Source organism: Carettochelys insculpta, chromosome 3 (genome assembly GCF_033958435.1).
Source record: "Carettochelys insculpta isolate YL-2023 chromosome 3, ASM3395843v1, whole genome shotgun sequence".
Taxonomy (NCBI): domain Eukaryota; kingdom Metazoa; phylum Chordata; order Testudines; family Carettochelyidae; genus Carettochelys; species Carettochelys insculpta.
In genome coordinates this window covers 162,704,997-162,720,660 of record NC_134139.1, presented here as the reverse complement: position 1 = coordinate 162,720,660, position 15,664 = coordinate 162,704,997, and the positions used below count along the sequence as shown (strand labels likewise).

Here is a 15,664-nt window from a genome sequence, read left to right as displayed (position 1 = left end):
TTTACTACCAAGTGAACACTTACTACAAAGAATATTCTCATCAATGTGCCTATGTTTGGTAGCAAATATTTGCAGGAGATTTTCAAGCTCTGAAGAATCATATACTAAAATGCAGCATCAGATTTTAAAAATTACAGAAAAATTGTTGAATCTTTTATTTATTATGTCTCCTTTATTGAAAACATCAGTCCCCACCATAACTTAAGCAAAAAGGCTCTCCTTAGATCTGCAAATACAAATTGTCAGTACCTTCATAAGTCAGGGGCCTGGGAGGGGACCTCTCAGAGAAGGAGCTGGGGACCCTTTCTAACTTTCTAAAGCCAAGTTTGGTCACAGACAGATGAATGAGAAATGCAGTTTCTGAATGCACATCATTAACAATGAGAAAATGCTGCCCAGACATAGAAAAAAAGAGAAACTTCAACCCTGCCCCTAGAATTTCTTCTGGTACTTATTAATATTATGTAGGCTGATGTTCAGACTAACTGACACCATAGATCACCTGACCTCTGACACAAAGTGTAAACTGCCAAGGCAAGAGGTTTAATTTGGAAGATTTTTTTTTGTAGAGCAGGATAGCCAGTGAAACTGTGTCACAGATAATGTAATTCAGTTTACTAGTATATTCAATCTTAATTGGTTTTTTAATGATGTGTAATTATTGGCCAAATTCTCTGGAATATTCTTTGTAATTGAGCATTCATTAATTCATAAACTAAATGCAGTGAATTTAGAAGAAATACTTGTAAATGGCCAGTATAACAATGGGTTTGAATGTCTGATGGAGCAGACATGAGTCACTACCTCACTCAGCTAGCAGATTTTTTATTCACCAGGGTATTAGGGTTATTCCTTCCCCCACACTTCGACAAAAGCTTATGGCGGGAAAGTAGTATGAATTTTATCCCAGGTACTGGACAGGGTCAAATATTCACTTTAGCTGAAACTAACCTTTTCCGGGAAAAATCCTGAACAGCGGTAATCTCCACATTGAAAACATATATTTTCAAAGTAAAAGTTTCATATTCTGGTTTGAAGACAAGATGTTTTGACCTCTTAGTTAGCTGTATTTTAAAATAAATAATATTTTAAAAGGTTGAAATATATCAATTGCCCAGTCTGACAAAGCCTCTGACTTAAAGTTTGTGAAATCTCAGTTTTTTAACATTTTTGTCCCAATTCAGAATAGGAATAAAATTGGAAATCTCAAAAGTTCTGACAGGAAACAAAACCATCCTATCTAATTCCTTCTTTCTCCAAATCATTCCCCAGAGGAAGCAGCTTAGTGGTGGTTCTAGTGGAGAAGACTCTGGGTAGTTCTGCCAAACCAGTTCTGTACTGCAGGAGGCTCTGGAGGTAGCGTGGGTAGGAACTATAGGCCCTGAAAAGTCATTCTTCTCAACAGAAGACTGTTGTGATCATTTCTCTTGGATAAAAATGAAGATGTGTCCTATCTGGGGCAAGATTTTTTTAAAGACGGTGCAGTCTAAACTTCACGAATGGAGATCTTATGGGTATGCTCAGGGTTGCAGACCCAAAGCAGAGCTCTGTGTAGCTCAGAAAAATTGTCTCTTTTCACCCTTTGAAATTGTTCCAATAAACAATATTACTTCACCCATCTGATCCCTCTCATCTAATGGGTAATCATCAGTGGCAGTCCCATACAATAAATCTTACCTAGGATTCATTAGGCAAAACTAGGTTCACTCCAGACTGCAAAGTAACCATACCCTTTAACACTGCAAAAAGTCTGGTGGTGAGAGGGCAAGTAAACAATCTGATCCTGTAAACTAACAGTGCATACAACTCTTACCCATTGCAGTTCAGATCTGTCCTGCATCCAGAGGACTTGCATACCACAACCCAAGCACATAATATGAGGTATAAACTGTAACTTACCATCTCCAGTTTCAACACAGAGTTGCAAGCCTAAATTGTTCTGTGGATTAACCACCCAATGATTGCTGGTCACTGTGATATCAAACACAAGCCAGCCCACGTTAAAAGCTTGAGTTTTCCTTGTGTCCAACAGGAACAGTTCTGCATCTCTATTTTAAAAACAAACAGCAGAAAGTTAGGGCAATAGTGAAGTTGTTATTTATTGTGTCTGCATTCCTGAGAATGATCTGCCAGAGTCCATGAGTAATGAGGCAGAACCCTTTGATCCTCCTTTGCTGTGTCACAGAGTACTGAAATACCCTAGCTATGTTCCCTAAAAAAGATTGCTGTCAACAGAATCCTTGGTGGTTCCTTTCTCAGAGGGTGGAGGAAACCTGCCCACAGCCAGTTATCTATACCAGGCAATAAGATTTCAGGCAGCAAGCAGGTGCCATTGCTACCAGGGCTGCATTATTATTTTTAGCATGCTAGCTCAAATAAGAGCTAGAAGAAATAACAACATAAGAATGGCCATGCTGGGTCATACCAAAGGTCCATCTATCCCAGTATCCAATGCCCACTATCCAATGCCAGATGACCCAGAGGGAGCGAACAGACCAGGTAATCACCAAAGTGAACCCTCTCCTGTCATCTATTTCCAGCCTCTAACAAACAGAGGCTAAGGATGCCATTCCTTCTTATCCTGGCTAATATCCATGAATGGACCTGACCTCCATGAATTTGTCTAGTTCTTTTCTGAACCCTGTTAAAGTCTTGGCCTTCACAACCTCCTCTGGCAAGAATTCCACAAGCCTATTATTCACTGTATGAAGAAGAACCTTCCTTTTGTTAGTTTTGAGCCTGCTACCCATTTGGTGACCCCCTAGTTCTTTTTTTATGGAAAAAGTTAATAACTTTTCCTTATTCACTTTTTCACATCAGTAATGATTTATATGTCCATACAAGTTGGGAATCACGCTGGATCATAGTTCAGACATACCCTAAGCATTTGGTATGGACCTTCTCTTTGTTGTGTGTTCATATAGTACCTAGCACAAGAAGTCTTTATCCATGATTTGGGGCATCCTAGGCCCAATTGTAATGGAAATAAATAATATAACATTGATATTATGGCTGTCAAGCAATTAAAATTAATCACAATTAATCAAACTATTCAAAATTATGGAATGCAATTTATTTAAATTTTGGAGATTTTTTGCATTTTCAAATATATTGATTCTATTACAACTCAGAACACAAATTATACACACACATTTATTTTGCATTGTAAGTATTTACACTGAAATAACCCCAAAATAATAACATTTGTGAATTCCCCCATTCTAACTACTGTAGTGCAATCTCCTCATTGTGAAAGTGCAATTTACACATGTAGAATTATTATAAAATAAGACAATGTAAATCTTTAGAGCCTACGAATCCACTTAGTCCTATTGCTTGTTCCACCAATCACTCAGACTAACAAGCGTGTTTACATTTCCAGGCGATAATGTTTCTTGCTTCTTGTTTACGTGCCACCTGAAAGGCTATGTCTGCTCTACAGTGCTGCTTCAAAAAGTGATCTTTCAGAAGGTATCTTCAGGAAGATCACCTGTCAAAACAGTGCATCTACATGCCAAAGCAGATCACATTTTCAATCTGATATTTTGAAAGACAAGTCCATTCTTTCAAAAGAGAGTGTCCACACATCTCTGGGCACTCTTTCGAAGGAACAGGCCAGAAAATGCTGCAAACAGGTGCATGGCTGACAAGCCCTTCTTGGAAGCCACAGCCAGCCACCCCCTTAAAGGGCCCCTCCCCAACACCCTTGCACTGCACACACTGAGGGATGCCAGGATTTTCGCAGCGCAGAAGACCCTGAGCACTGAACAGAGCCACTGCAGAGACCCCTATAGATCCCCAAATCTCCCCGATGGGGAACTCCTTGAGGCCATAGTCAGCCTGCTGGCCACCATGCTCACCACCATCCTCCAGCACCTCCAGGGAGTTACATCACTCACCTGGCCACAGTCCTGCCAGCCATCTCCTTTGGGAGACATCCACGCCCCCATGGCCTGGACAAGCTGGCGTCTGTGAAGCTATCCCACAAGCTCTGAGTGGTAGAACTGGCTTGTCATGTGAAATTGTCATGATGATCACTGGATCCAGAACTTCTTCATGACCATGAGGACATTTCTGGAGCTATGTCACTGGCTCTCCACATCCTTCAGCAGCAGAATACCTGCATGTGGCCCTCTCTCTCCCTGGAGAACCGGCTCACCATTGCCATGTAGAAACTGGCCACCCCAGACAGCCCCCTGTCCGTCAGGCACCAGTTCAGGGTAGGCAAGGCAACCATTGCGGCTATCCTCATGGAGGTAAGGCATGCTTGGGTCACACATACCCCATAGGGAGAGGCTCCTGGGAATGGGGGACCTTCAAGCACAGGGGATGGGGACCCTGAAGGGACAGGGGACAGGAACAGTAAGGGAGGGACATGGGAGAGGACAGGGCCGGGGCCCTGGGAGCCTGGAGCAACCCACCATACACTCATGGGTGTGTATGCTCTCTCCATCCTGTGTAGGTCATCCAGGCAATCGACGCCATCCTCCCGCTTAGAGTCATCTGCATCACGGACCTAGATGCCTCCCTCACAGGGTTGTCACCTTGGAGATCCCCACTTTTTGCCATGTTGGACAAGATGCACATCGTCATCTGAGCCCCAGAACACAGTGCCATAGGGTATATCAACTGAAAGGGATACCACTCCATGGTCCTCCAGGCTCTTGTGGACTCCCATGGATACTTCATGAACATCTGCGTGGGCTGGTCAGGCCAAGCGCATGATGTCCGGGTCCTCTAGAACTCCTGGCTCGGGAGCAGGATGGCAGAGGGGACCTACATGCCCCTCCAGGAGCTCCCCATTCGAAATTAGGATTGGAAGACTGAGTTCTTTTGAAAGAAGCTGTGGAGCATCTACACTGACACTGCGCCCTTTCAAAATTAACTTCGAAAGAATCCCCCCGTTCTTTCAAAGTTGGTCTTCCGCTCCCGGGATGGGAAAAGTGCCCTCTTTCGAAAGACCATTTCAAATGAGAGCAAGTGCAGACGCTCCGCGGGCCGCTCTTTTGAAAGAGCAGGTCCTCCCTGGCTGCAATCAGCTGGCAGGCAGTGGCGCTGCTCACAGCACAAGTGGAGCTCCATGGCTCCGGCTTCTGGCCCCCTCCTAGCACACAGGCTCCCAGAAGCCCTCAGGCAGGAAGCTGAGAGCATGCAGGCAGCATGGAGCCCACACTGCCGCCCACACAGCTCCCAGCCGTGACACCCCGGGGGAATCCGCAGCACCTCCAGCACCACAGCCAACAGCTGGGACTCCTGCCCACCCCAGGAGCCATCCAGAGACCAGGGGGAGTCCTCCCAGGAGGGGAGCCAGCCCCCCAAATGTCAGGCCCCCTCCTGGACAGAGGCCTAGCTGCAGGACCTCCTCGCCCTGTGGGAAGACAAGGAGGTGCTACAGCAGACGGGGGTCTGGCACCGAAATGTGCCTGTTTTTGAGCACCTGGCCAAGGGCCTCACCAGCTGGGGTCACTCTACACAGACCCCAGACCAGATGAGGTCCAAGGTCAAGGAGCTCTGGTAAGCATACTGCCGGGCTCAGGACACGGCTGGGCAGTCGGGGCAGCACCCACAGCTGCCCCTATTATCGAGAATTGGACCACCTCCTTGGGCCCAAGGAGGCGGGACCCCGGCCGTGTACCTGGACACAGCTGACCCCCTAACCAAGCCAGAGGAGATGGAGATGGGGACCCAGGGGGAGGACCGGCCCGGACCACCGGCCACCCACAGGCACCCCCACTGGATCCAGGACATGAGTGATGATGAGGGTTCAAGCAAGGGGGCCCTTGTCATTGACTTCCCCTCCAGCCCATCCAGCCTGGCCCCCTCCGACTGCACCTCACCCAAGTTCCTGGAGGGACCCACAGGTATGTACCATGCACACTGGTGTCTGCAGGGCAGGGGGAGGGGACACGCAGAGCCCTGCTGCCATGTCCTCACATGGCTGATGTGTGGTATCCAGCACCATGTGGGCTGGACAGTACCATGGGCTCCTGGGCTCCAGAGGTACTGAGGGAGCCAGAGAAGAGCCAGCGCTCCTGCAACCCAGACCAGGAACCCCGGATGAGGTCCCTGCAGAACCGCCAGGATGGAGTGGGCAGGATGTGGGGGTGCGTTCAGAGGGTCCTTCACCAGGACTAATGGCCCATTCCTCTCCCCTTTTGTCTCCACAGCTCCAGCAGCCAGCAGCCAGTAGCCAGACCAGACCCATGACAGTCCGGGGAGCCTCACCACAGAGGGCTATGGGGAGTGGCCCAAGCCTCGGTCCAGGACAGCACAGGGCTGCCGTCAGTCCCTCCACCGATGCCACCAGGCTGGGGAGGAGGAGGCAGGGGATATGGCCCACATGGCCACCCTCAGGGCGCTGACAGGCGTTGTGCAGCAGTGGCTTGCCATGGAGAGGCAGGCATGGGACTGGGTGGGGTCCAACTTGGACGCCCTCACCCAGGCCGTGGTCAGCCATCTAGCCTCTGCTGCCACTCCATCACAGGTCACTCCTGCGCACACACCACCCCTCGTCCCCCCCATCCCCCATGGCCCCCTCATCCGTGCATCCCCCACTCCCTCCCAGCAGTTTCCCCCCACCCCAGTTCCCACAGTCCCCTGCCCTCCCCACAATGCCTCCCCCAAGGAGGCCGACCTAGAGGCCCTGCTGCCTCCCCCACCTGCCCCGGTCAGCCTCATCCACATGGCCCACAGCCTGCTGGCCAGGGCTGGCCAGGTGGAAGCCGAGTTCCTAGTCCCTGCCCCCCTGGCCACGCCCAAGCCACACCCCTACCTCCCTTTGCCACCTGCCCCGGCCCAGCCCCAGCGGAGCCCCTGGGCCCAGGGAGAAAGGGGCAGGCCCCGCTGGGGTGAGGCCCCCCAACTCCGGGGCCCCAGCCACCCTCCCCGCTCCCATGTAAATAGCTCTCCCCATTCACCTTCCCCCTCCCATGTAAATAGATCCCCCCCACATGTATATAGTTCTCCCCATTCACCCTCTCCCCACACGTGTATATAGTTACCCTGAATAATGAGGGGCACAGTTTTTCCTTATAAACAATTTATTTTTATGGTTTACCCTGTGTCCCCCTGTGCATGGGTGCTGATGGATGTGCGTGTGTGTGCAGGGTGTGGGTGGGGAGGCAGTGTGCAGGGGGCGTTACCATGGCTCCCGCTCAAAGGCCTGGCACAGGCCTCCCTTACATTTACCCCATCTTGCTGGGCCTGGTGGCACCAGGCAGCAGATGGCTGTTCATACCCAAGCCCCGCCTCGGCGGCTCACCTCTGCATGTAGCGCTCATGTTTTGCCTTCACCAGGTTATGGAGGGTGCAGCAGGCCCCAGCCACCACTGAGACTTTGTGGATGCCCACCTCCAGCCTGGTGTAGAGGCATCTAAAATGCCCCCTGAGGCGGCCAAATGTCTGCTCAAAAGTGTTCCAGGCACGGTTCAGCCGCTTGTTAATAAGGTCCTGGCTCGGCTGTGTGTGCCCGGTGTATGGCCGCATCAGCCAGGCATGCAGGGGGTAGGCTGCGTCCGCCATGATGTGGGGCAGCATCGTCGTGTCCCTGAGGAGGAGCTCCCGCCAGGGGATGAACGTCCCCTCAGCCATACGACATCCCAGCCCTGAGTTCCAGAAGACCCTTGCATCATGGGCACAGCCAGACCAGATGTCCTCGACCGCTGGCATCTACCAGGCCCTGCAGGACCACCGAGTGGTAACTCTTGCAGTTTATGTAGGCCCCACGGCAGTGCTCCAGGGCCCGGATGGTGATGTGGGTGCCATCCAGTGCCCCGAAGCAGTTGGGGAAGCCCAACTCCTGGAATCCCCACATGTCATCGTCCAGGTCCCCAACTCACACCAGCTGCCTCAGGAGCACCTTGTTGATCACCCAGATGACCTGCAGGGCATAGGGAGCGCACTCGTGAATGTGGGGTGGGGTGCGGCTTTCCCACCTGTGCCCATCCCCATCCCCGCCCCTGGTCCCAGGGTGCCCACCTGTGCCCATCCCCATCCCCACCCCTGGCCCTGGGGTGCCCACCCCTGCCTCTCCCCATCCCTGCCCCTGACCCCAGGGTGCCCGCCCTTCTCCAGACAGTCCCTATTGCCAGGCTGCCCCCTGCCCCCTGCATGCAGTCTAGGTGTGAGCTGGGCATGGCTTACCTCAATGAGAACAGCCCCGATGGTGGCTTTGCCCAACCCGAACTGGTGGCCGATGAATCGGTAACTGTCTGGGGTGGCCAGCTTCCACAGAGCAATGATGGCCACCCTTTTGTGCAGGGGGAGTGCTGGCCTCAGGTGTGTGTCCTGGTGCTGGAGGACTGGGGCGAGCCAGTGGCACAGCTCTAGGAATGACCCCTTGGTCATCCTGAAGTTCTGTAGCCACCGGTCATTACTCCAGTACTCCAGCACCAACCAGTCCCACTAGTCACTGCTTGTGGGGAAGCTCCACAGGCAGCGGATGACCCGGGGGACTGGCTGGGGACATTTTGCCCTGAGGATGGCATCCCTCCTGATGCACAGTGGCCAGGACCACAGCCAGCATGCTTGCCACAGCTGTGATGGAGGGGGAGTGCTGGTCGGGGTCCATGGGGGACCGGGATGCCACCTCCAATGCCTCTTGTGCTCGTTCTCTCTGTCTCTTGCGCTGCCTGGGGACAGGGTTGCTGGCCCTTGGGGTGTGCAGGCTGAGGTATGGTGGAGGGCCCTTTAAGGGGACAGTGGGTAGCAGCACCAGAAGGGCTCGTCTTCCATGCGACCCTGCCCATGGCGTTTCCTGTCCCTGCTCTTTCGAAAGAGCACCCTGGCATGTGTGGATGCTCTCTTTCGAAATTGTGCTGGGACCTTTCAAAAGAACGGACCGAACCTTCGGTCCCCACTGGTGTGTGCAGATGCTCCGTTTCGAAAGAGCAGCTTTCAATGTTCTCTTTTGACAGACGTTCTTTCGAAACAGAACTGTAGTGTAGACGCAGCCAGTCAGAGACACCGTTCAGGAAATGGGAAAGGAAGAGCAATTTCAAAAAGGGAGCTGCGTTCTTTCTAAAGTACTTTCAAAAGAATGTGTTTTGTGTGAGATGCTCCATGGGATCTTTTCAGGGAACCCCTCTTTTCGACAAATATTTTGAAGAACATGCTGGCGTAGACACAGCCAAAGTGAGAACAGGGATTCACATGGCACTGTGATAACTGATGTCGGAAGGTATTTGCATGCCAGATGTACTAAAGATTAATATGCCCCTTCATGCTTCAACTATAATTCCAGAGGACATGTGTCCATGCTGTTGATGGATTCTGTTTAATAATGACCCAAAGCAGTGCAGACCAATGTATGTTCACTTTTATCCTCTGAGTCAGATGTCATCAGCACTCTGTTGCTTTTTTTTTTTGTGACAGTTCAGGTTCTCTATTTTTTCACTTTCCTGTCTCTTGCTCTTTCAAGACATCTGAAAGTACGCACCACACCTCTGGAAAACACTTCCAGTTCTTAAACATGGGGTTGAGTGCTGTGGCTATCTTCAGAAGTTTCACTTTAGCACCTTCTTTGAATTTTGTCAAATCTGCTGCCAAAATATTCTTGATAATATATGCTGAGTCATTATCTGAGATGGCTGCAACGTGAAATATGTAGCAGAATTCAAGCAAAACAGAGCAGGAGGAATATAATTCTCCCCTGAAGAGTTCATTCACAAATTTAATTAACACTTTTTTTAACAAGTATCATCTGCATGGATGCATGTCCTCTGGAATTGTGGCCAAAACAGGAAGGGGCATATGAATGTTTAGCATATCTGGCATGTCAATATCTTGTGATGTCAGCCACAGCAGTGCTGGGCAAACATCTGGTCTCACGTTCAGATGGCATTGTAACTAAGAAGCAGGCAGCATTATCTCTTGTAAATGTAAACCAACATCTTGGCCGTGTCTACACTTAGGAAAAACTTTGAAATGGCTATGCTAATGGCCAAATTGAAGAGTACTAATGAGGCACTGAAATGAATATTCAGCAGCTCATTAGCATGCTGCTGGCCGCAGCGCTTCAAAAGTACCATGTTTCACTTGCACGTAGCTCATCTATATGGGGGTCCTTTTCCTATCAGCCATTTTGAAGTTTTTCCTAAGTGTAAGCATAGCCCTTTAGTTGTTAGCTGAATGAGAAATAGGACTGAGTAGACTTACAGGTTTGTAAAATTTTACACAGTTTTGGTTTTAAGTGCAGTTATCTGAGAAAAAAATCTACATTTGTAAATTGAACTTCTGAAATAAAAAGATTGCACTATAGTAATTTCTAGGAGGTGAAACTGAAAATACTTCCTAATTTTTACAGTACAAATATTTAAAATAAAAATAGTATTATGAAGTGAGCACTATACACTTTGCGTTCTATGTTGTAACTGAAGTTAATATATCCGAAAATGTAGAAAAACCTCCAAAATATTTAATAATTTTCAATTCGGTTTCTATTGTTTAGCAGTGCCATGCCATCAAAACTATGATTAATGTTGTTTAATCGCAATCAGTTTTTGAGGTAATCACGAGTTAACTGTGATTCATCAACAACCCTACTGATAACTGCACACACTAACATTTTATTTCAAAGAAATACAAAGTGATAAGCTTATAAAATACGAAATGAATTGGTTAACAATTATGGTGGCCTTGGGAAATGGATTCTTCAGCCAGCAGCCATACAAATTGACATCATGGTGGCAGCTGGGGGTAACTGACATGTTTAAATCATCAATTTTACATACAGATATAAGCTGTGATTCTGCAAACTAAAATACATGAGTAATTTTACACATGATTTTAAGAGATACTGTGCACATACAGGTCTCATAAAAGTCAATGGGAGCGGCAAGTGTTCAGCATGTCTAAAATCAGACAACAGTATAAGTAACTATAAATTTCAAGAGTCTGCTGGACCAGGGCTAATAAAACCTGAACTATGGAGAGCTGATTGGCTTTTTATTAAAACAGGTTCAGTCACATTTTACCAGTGCTCTCCTTTCGTTCTGTTAAGTTATAGAGATAGTGACGACATTCTTCTGCTGTGTTCCTATCTATTTGATTATAGCAGAAACGTGTTAATGACCACACAAGAAGAAACCATGCTGCTCCCACTGGGTATAACTATGATGAAAACAATCCTACAATTCAATAGACCCTAACCTGCTACTCAAGCACTGAACACATTAACAGTGTGCCCCAAGCTCATAAAAAATATTCTCTGGGGTCTTAAATACCTAATTTTTCTCTAATAAGCAGTTTTATCAGAAGTTTAAAAGTTAAATGTCTAGCTGCAAACTGGATGGCCTTTTAAGATGATTATGTATAAATATTTTATATCACTTAATAACAAATGAACACGTCTGTAACTCTATTTTGGGCCAAAGATATGAGATTTTAAAAATCCAGCTGTGTTTTCATGTAGTGCTATTCTCTTCAAGAACAAATTAGTTAAAAATATACTAAAACAAGATAACGTAGAACAGCAAAAAAGAAAAAATGGTAAAAAAGCCTCAGGATTTTGAAGTAAATGTTTAAAAAATCTGTGCAACGATAACAGACTTCACAGTTTCATGCACAGTCCCCACCAAGGAGTCAATATGTCAGACTCAGGTTAGCATCTAGTCCTAATTTGTCATTTCCGCAGGTAAGCTGTTTTCAAGAGCCTGCTCGTGGAAAGAAGGTGTAATAGGACGGGGAAGGCCAGCCTCCCCGAATCCAGGCTGTGCCCCCACCCTTGCTCCCTTTCTCTCCTAAACCTGGCAGAGGATCACCTGGAGCCAGTGGCCTGCACCTGAGGGCATGGCCAGCCATTGGTTGGAAGTGCCTCAGGCCAGCCTGGGGGCTGGGCTAGTACTTGGGCCAGCCAGTGGCCCAGGGATCAGGGTAGCTAATGTATCTGGGGCTGGCCAGCTAGCTGCCAGGAAGTGGCAGGCAAGCTGCTGGTTGGGGCAGTTTGGCCAGGGTTCCTTTATCTGTGATAGAGGGAGGGGCAGAGGCCGGCTAAGAAGGGGAAGGGAGAGTGTTGGGCAAAAGAGTGTCTGTTAGTTGACCTAACATAGGTTGACTTAGGACATTACCATAGACATGCCCAAAGAATAAGTGGAGTACTTCATATTTGTCCTTATTGAATTTCATCTTATTTACCTCAGACCCTTTTTCCAGTTTGTCCAGATATTTTGAATCATAATCCTGTCTTCCAAATCACTTGCCACCCCTCCCAGCTTGATATCAGCCACAGACTTTATAAGTGTACTCTCTGTGCCATTATCTAAAACATTGATGAAGGTGTTGAACAGATGTGAACCCAAAACCAATCCCTGAAGAATCCAACTTGTTATCGTCTTCCAATATGACCATGAGCCATGATAACTTACTACTCTCTGGGAATGGCTATCCAACCAGTTATGTGTTCACCTTACAGGAGCTACATTTAGACTGTATTTCCCTAGTTTATTAATGCAAAGGTCATATGAGACTATCAAATGCCATACTGAAGTCTAGATATACCACATCCACTGTTTCTTCCTTATCCACAGGGTTTGTTATACTGTCAAAGAAAGCTATCAGATTATTTTGATGTGATTTGTTCTTGACAAATCCCTGCTGACTGATACTTATCACCTTATCTTTTAGATGTTTGCAAATGGATTCCTTAATTATTTGTTCCATTATCTTTCCTGGTACAGACGTTAAACTGCCTGGTCTGTATTTCCTTGGGCTGACCCTATTTCCCTTTTTATAGATGGGCACTATATTTGCCATTTTCCTTTTCCTCTGGAGTCTGTCCTGGAGTCTTTTCAAAGGTAATATAATAGCTAATGGCTCAGCTATCTCCCCAGTCAGCTCCTTGATTAAATGTATCCTAGAATACTCAAGCCCTGGGGGAAACAGTTTCCTTCACACCTTAATTTATATCTATTTAAAGATATGCATTTCTCCTCAGGTTTCCTCACAGTACATTTTTAGAACCTGGCATCTCAGTTTTTTTCAATTGTTTTGCAACTTGCAGGCCCATGAAATCAGCTCCTGCACTGTAGAGGTACAGAAGCAATACTCAGATTAATGGCGACAATTCTCTTTAGTGAGTAATATATACACCACTACTAGAAACATACGCTTCCAGCTGTGGTTGCTGCAGACACTCTGTTAATCAGCTAAGCAACACCTGAGTCTTTTCTGGGCAGACGCCCAAGCATTCAGCTTCCAGGGAACACTGGTATCCACATTTCAATGAAGGTTTATTGTTTAACACTGAGCACTTAAAATGGGCATGAGATTTTAACATTTGCTCACCTAGGCTGTGTCTACACTACCTCCCTACTTCGAAGGGAGGATGTTAAGTAGGGTGTCAGATTATTTATGAAGTGTTGCGGTGTACATGCAGCATTTCATCAAGTTAATTCTCTCCCGCGGCAACTTTGAAGCATTAAACTTCGAAGTGCCTGTTTGAGTGCATCTGTGGCTAGCTCACCAGTACTTCGAAGTGCCTGGGCAACTTCTAATTCCCTCTACTGTACACGCTACATGCGAGCCGGCACTTTGAAGTTTAACACTTCGAAGTTGCCCTGGGGGAGAATTAGCTTAATGAAGTGCTGTGTATGCAGTGTAGCACTTCAGTAATAATCTCCCAACACCCTACTTACCATCCTCCCTTTGAAGTAGGGAGGTAGTATAGACACAGCCCTAGAACATGTAACTTAACCCATCTGCATACAGAGACGTGGAGTATGTGTATGTGTGCACAGATTATGTAATCAGATTGGGAAATTTAAGTCTGCTGGCACTAAAGACATAGTGTACAAGACTATTTTAGTTGAATTTCCATTGTTTCACAGGAATTAATAGCCTGCTAAATTAACTGACAGTAACAATATCTTGCAGATGGTGCACTTGTGAAAGTTGTCCACCTAGCACTTCTCGACTTGAAGAGAACGCTAATATAAGGATTTTTTAAAAAAATTAAATGGTACCTATTTGGGTATTCCTTGATGATCTGATATATGCTAATCTTAATGGTTTCATTCTCAAACCGGTTGTAGCTTCGGTCCTTGTAAATCCGGAATTCAGCTGCAGTCACTGCTTCTCCATGTGGGATTTGAGTTAAGTCAAATCGAAACTCTTTGTAGTGCCTTCTTTGATGAGAAAAGTCCTTGTCTCTTTCAACTATGAAAAAAAGATTAGATTAGATTAGATTAAATTAAATTAAAGGAGTGAAATACATATACCAATCCAATAATTAACAGTGCATTCCCTATGCTTTAAAAAAAAACCTACAAACTAGATGATGTGAAACTCAGCAAATAATAAAGCCACAAATCCAGACATGCTTCCAGTTAAAGGAAACTTCACAAGCCAAATGGTCTTCAGTTCAAGAGGAAAAACCCTCTGTGGTTTTTTACAAATTCCAGAAGTCAGAGTGGAAAGAATATCAAGAAAACTGAAAGAAGTTATGGTGTAAAGCAACTAGAAATGTGGATCAAATGAAAGTTGCAGAAGTATTTCATATTTGGGTTTATTTAAAACATAGAGCAGAAATTATCTGAGAGTCACAAATGATCGTGGCGTACCCAACTGTAGGTAATAATCAGGAAAAAAAACAGGGAAAACTGACTACTTCTGTTTGAGGCAATAAATTCTGAAACAGTGTTAACTGCACTGTAATAGCTACATATTTAAGAAGTAGCTACATCATATAAATTAACACATGCTGTCATAAGTATAAGTGTCATTGGTATGCACAAGTGAACCACAAGTCAAAGCTAAGTGGTTCTGGCATCTAAACTGCAAAATAAAGCAACACTCCTAATATAAGATGTCCTCTCCACACATTATATTAATTATGTCACTTACGTATAGTTTCTGATGCTTCTTTTATTATAGCCAAGTTCCACCAGGAGCTCAAATCTAACCTCTTAACTAAGTTAATCAGGATTCTACCATATTTTAAGAACAGAGGGCTAGATCTTCAGATGGTGTAAATTAGCATAACTCCATTCACACCATCAGAATTATGCTAATTTACACTAGCTGAGGTTCAGGGCCAATAATATGGGAGGACATCTTTTCAGAATACATGTTTTTACACATCAAAGAAGACGACACAATTATTCAATGTGATTTTACATGTCTGAAAAACAAGATCACCTGCTATTGTTATGCCCTTTTGGGGTAATCTGGCAGTAGACCCCCCAGTGCATTAATGTTCCCTACCTTACTAGATGGATCAAGCCCAGGGTCAAGAGTTCAGATCCATTCATCCACCACATCAGCAGTTAGCATGTCTACTAGTGATAGCAAAGTCCAAAGGATTCAGAGCCTGAGCCCGAAAATGGAGTCACAGATCAGGTCTGCACTAAAGGTGAAGATCAAATTAAAACACACAACTCCAGCTTTGTTAATTACTTAGCTGGAGTCAGTGAACCTTAATTCACACTTCCACGTGGTCTTCAATGCGGAAGGTTGATGGGAGCGAATGCTCCTGTCAGTTTCCCTTAACTCTCACGAGGAGCAAGCATACTGGTGCCAACTGGGGCACTCTCCGAAATCGATTTAGCGCAGTCCTAAATAGTGCTGAATCAAACTCCAGAAGCTTGACTGCAGCAGCATCAATCTCCTGCTGAATATAGATAAGTTCTCAGTCGGTCCCAATGCACTGTCTCCCTACACAACCTATTCT

The 15,664-nt window shown here is 46.3% G+C and overlaps 1 protein-coding gene across 1 annotated transcript in view; it reads right to left on the bottom strand.

Annotated features, from left to right (window-relative positions):
• Positions 1-15,664, bottom strand: part of BMP5 (bone morphogenetic protein 5) — a 92,443-nt gene that overhangs the window by 46,875 nt on the left and 29,904 nt on the right. Inside the window, exons 2-3 of the mRNA XM_074991139.1 lie at positions 13,959-14,151; positions 1,900-2,048 (exon numbers count right to left, since the gene is read on the bottom strand). Coding sequence (XP_074847240.1) covers positions 1,900-2,048; positions 13,959-14,151 — 342 coding nt within the window. The remainder of the gene's footprint in view (positions 1-1,899; positions 2,049-13,958; positions 14,152-15,664) is intronic.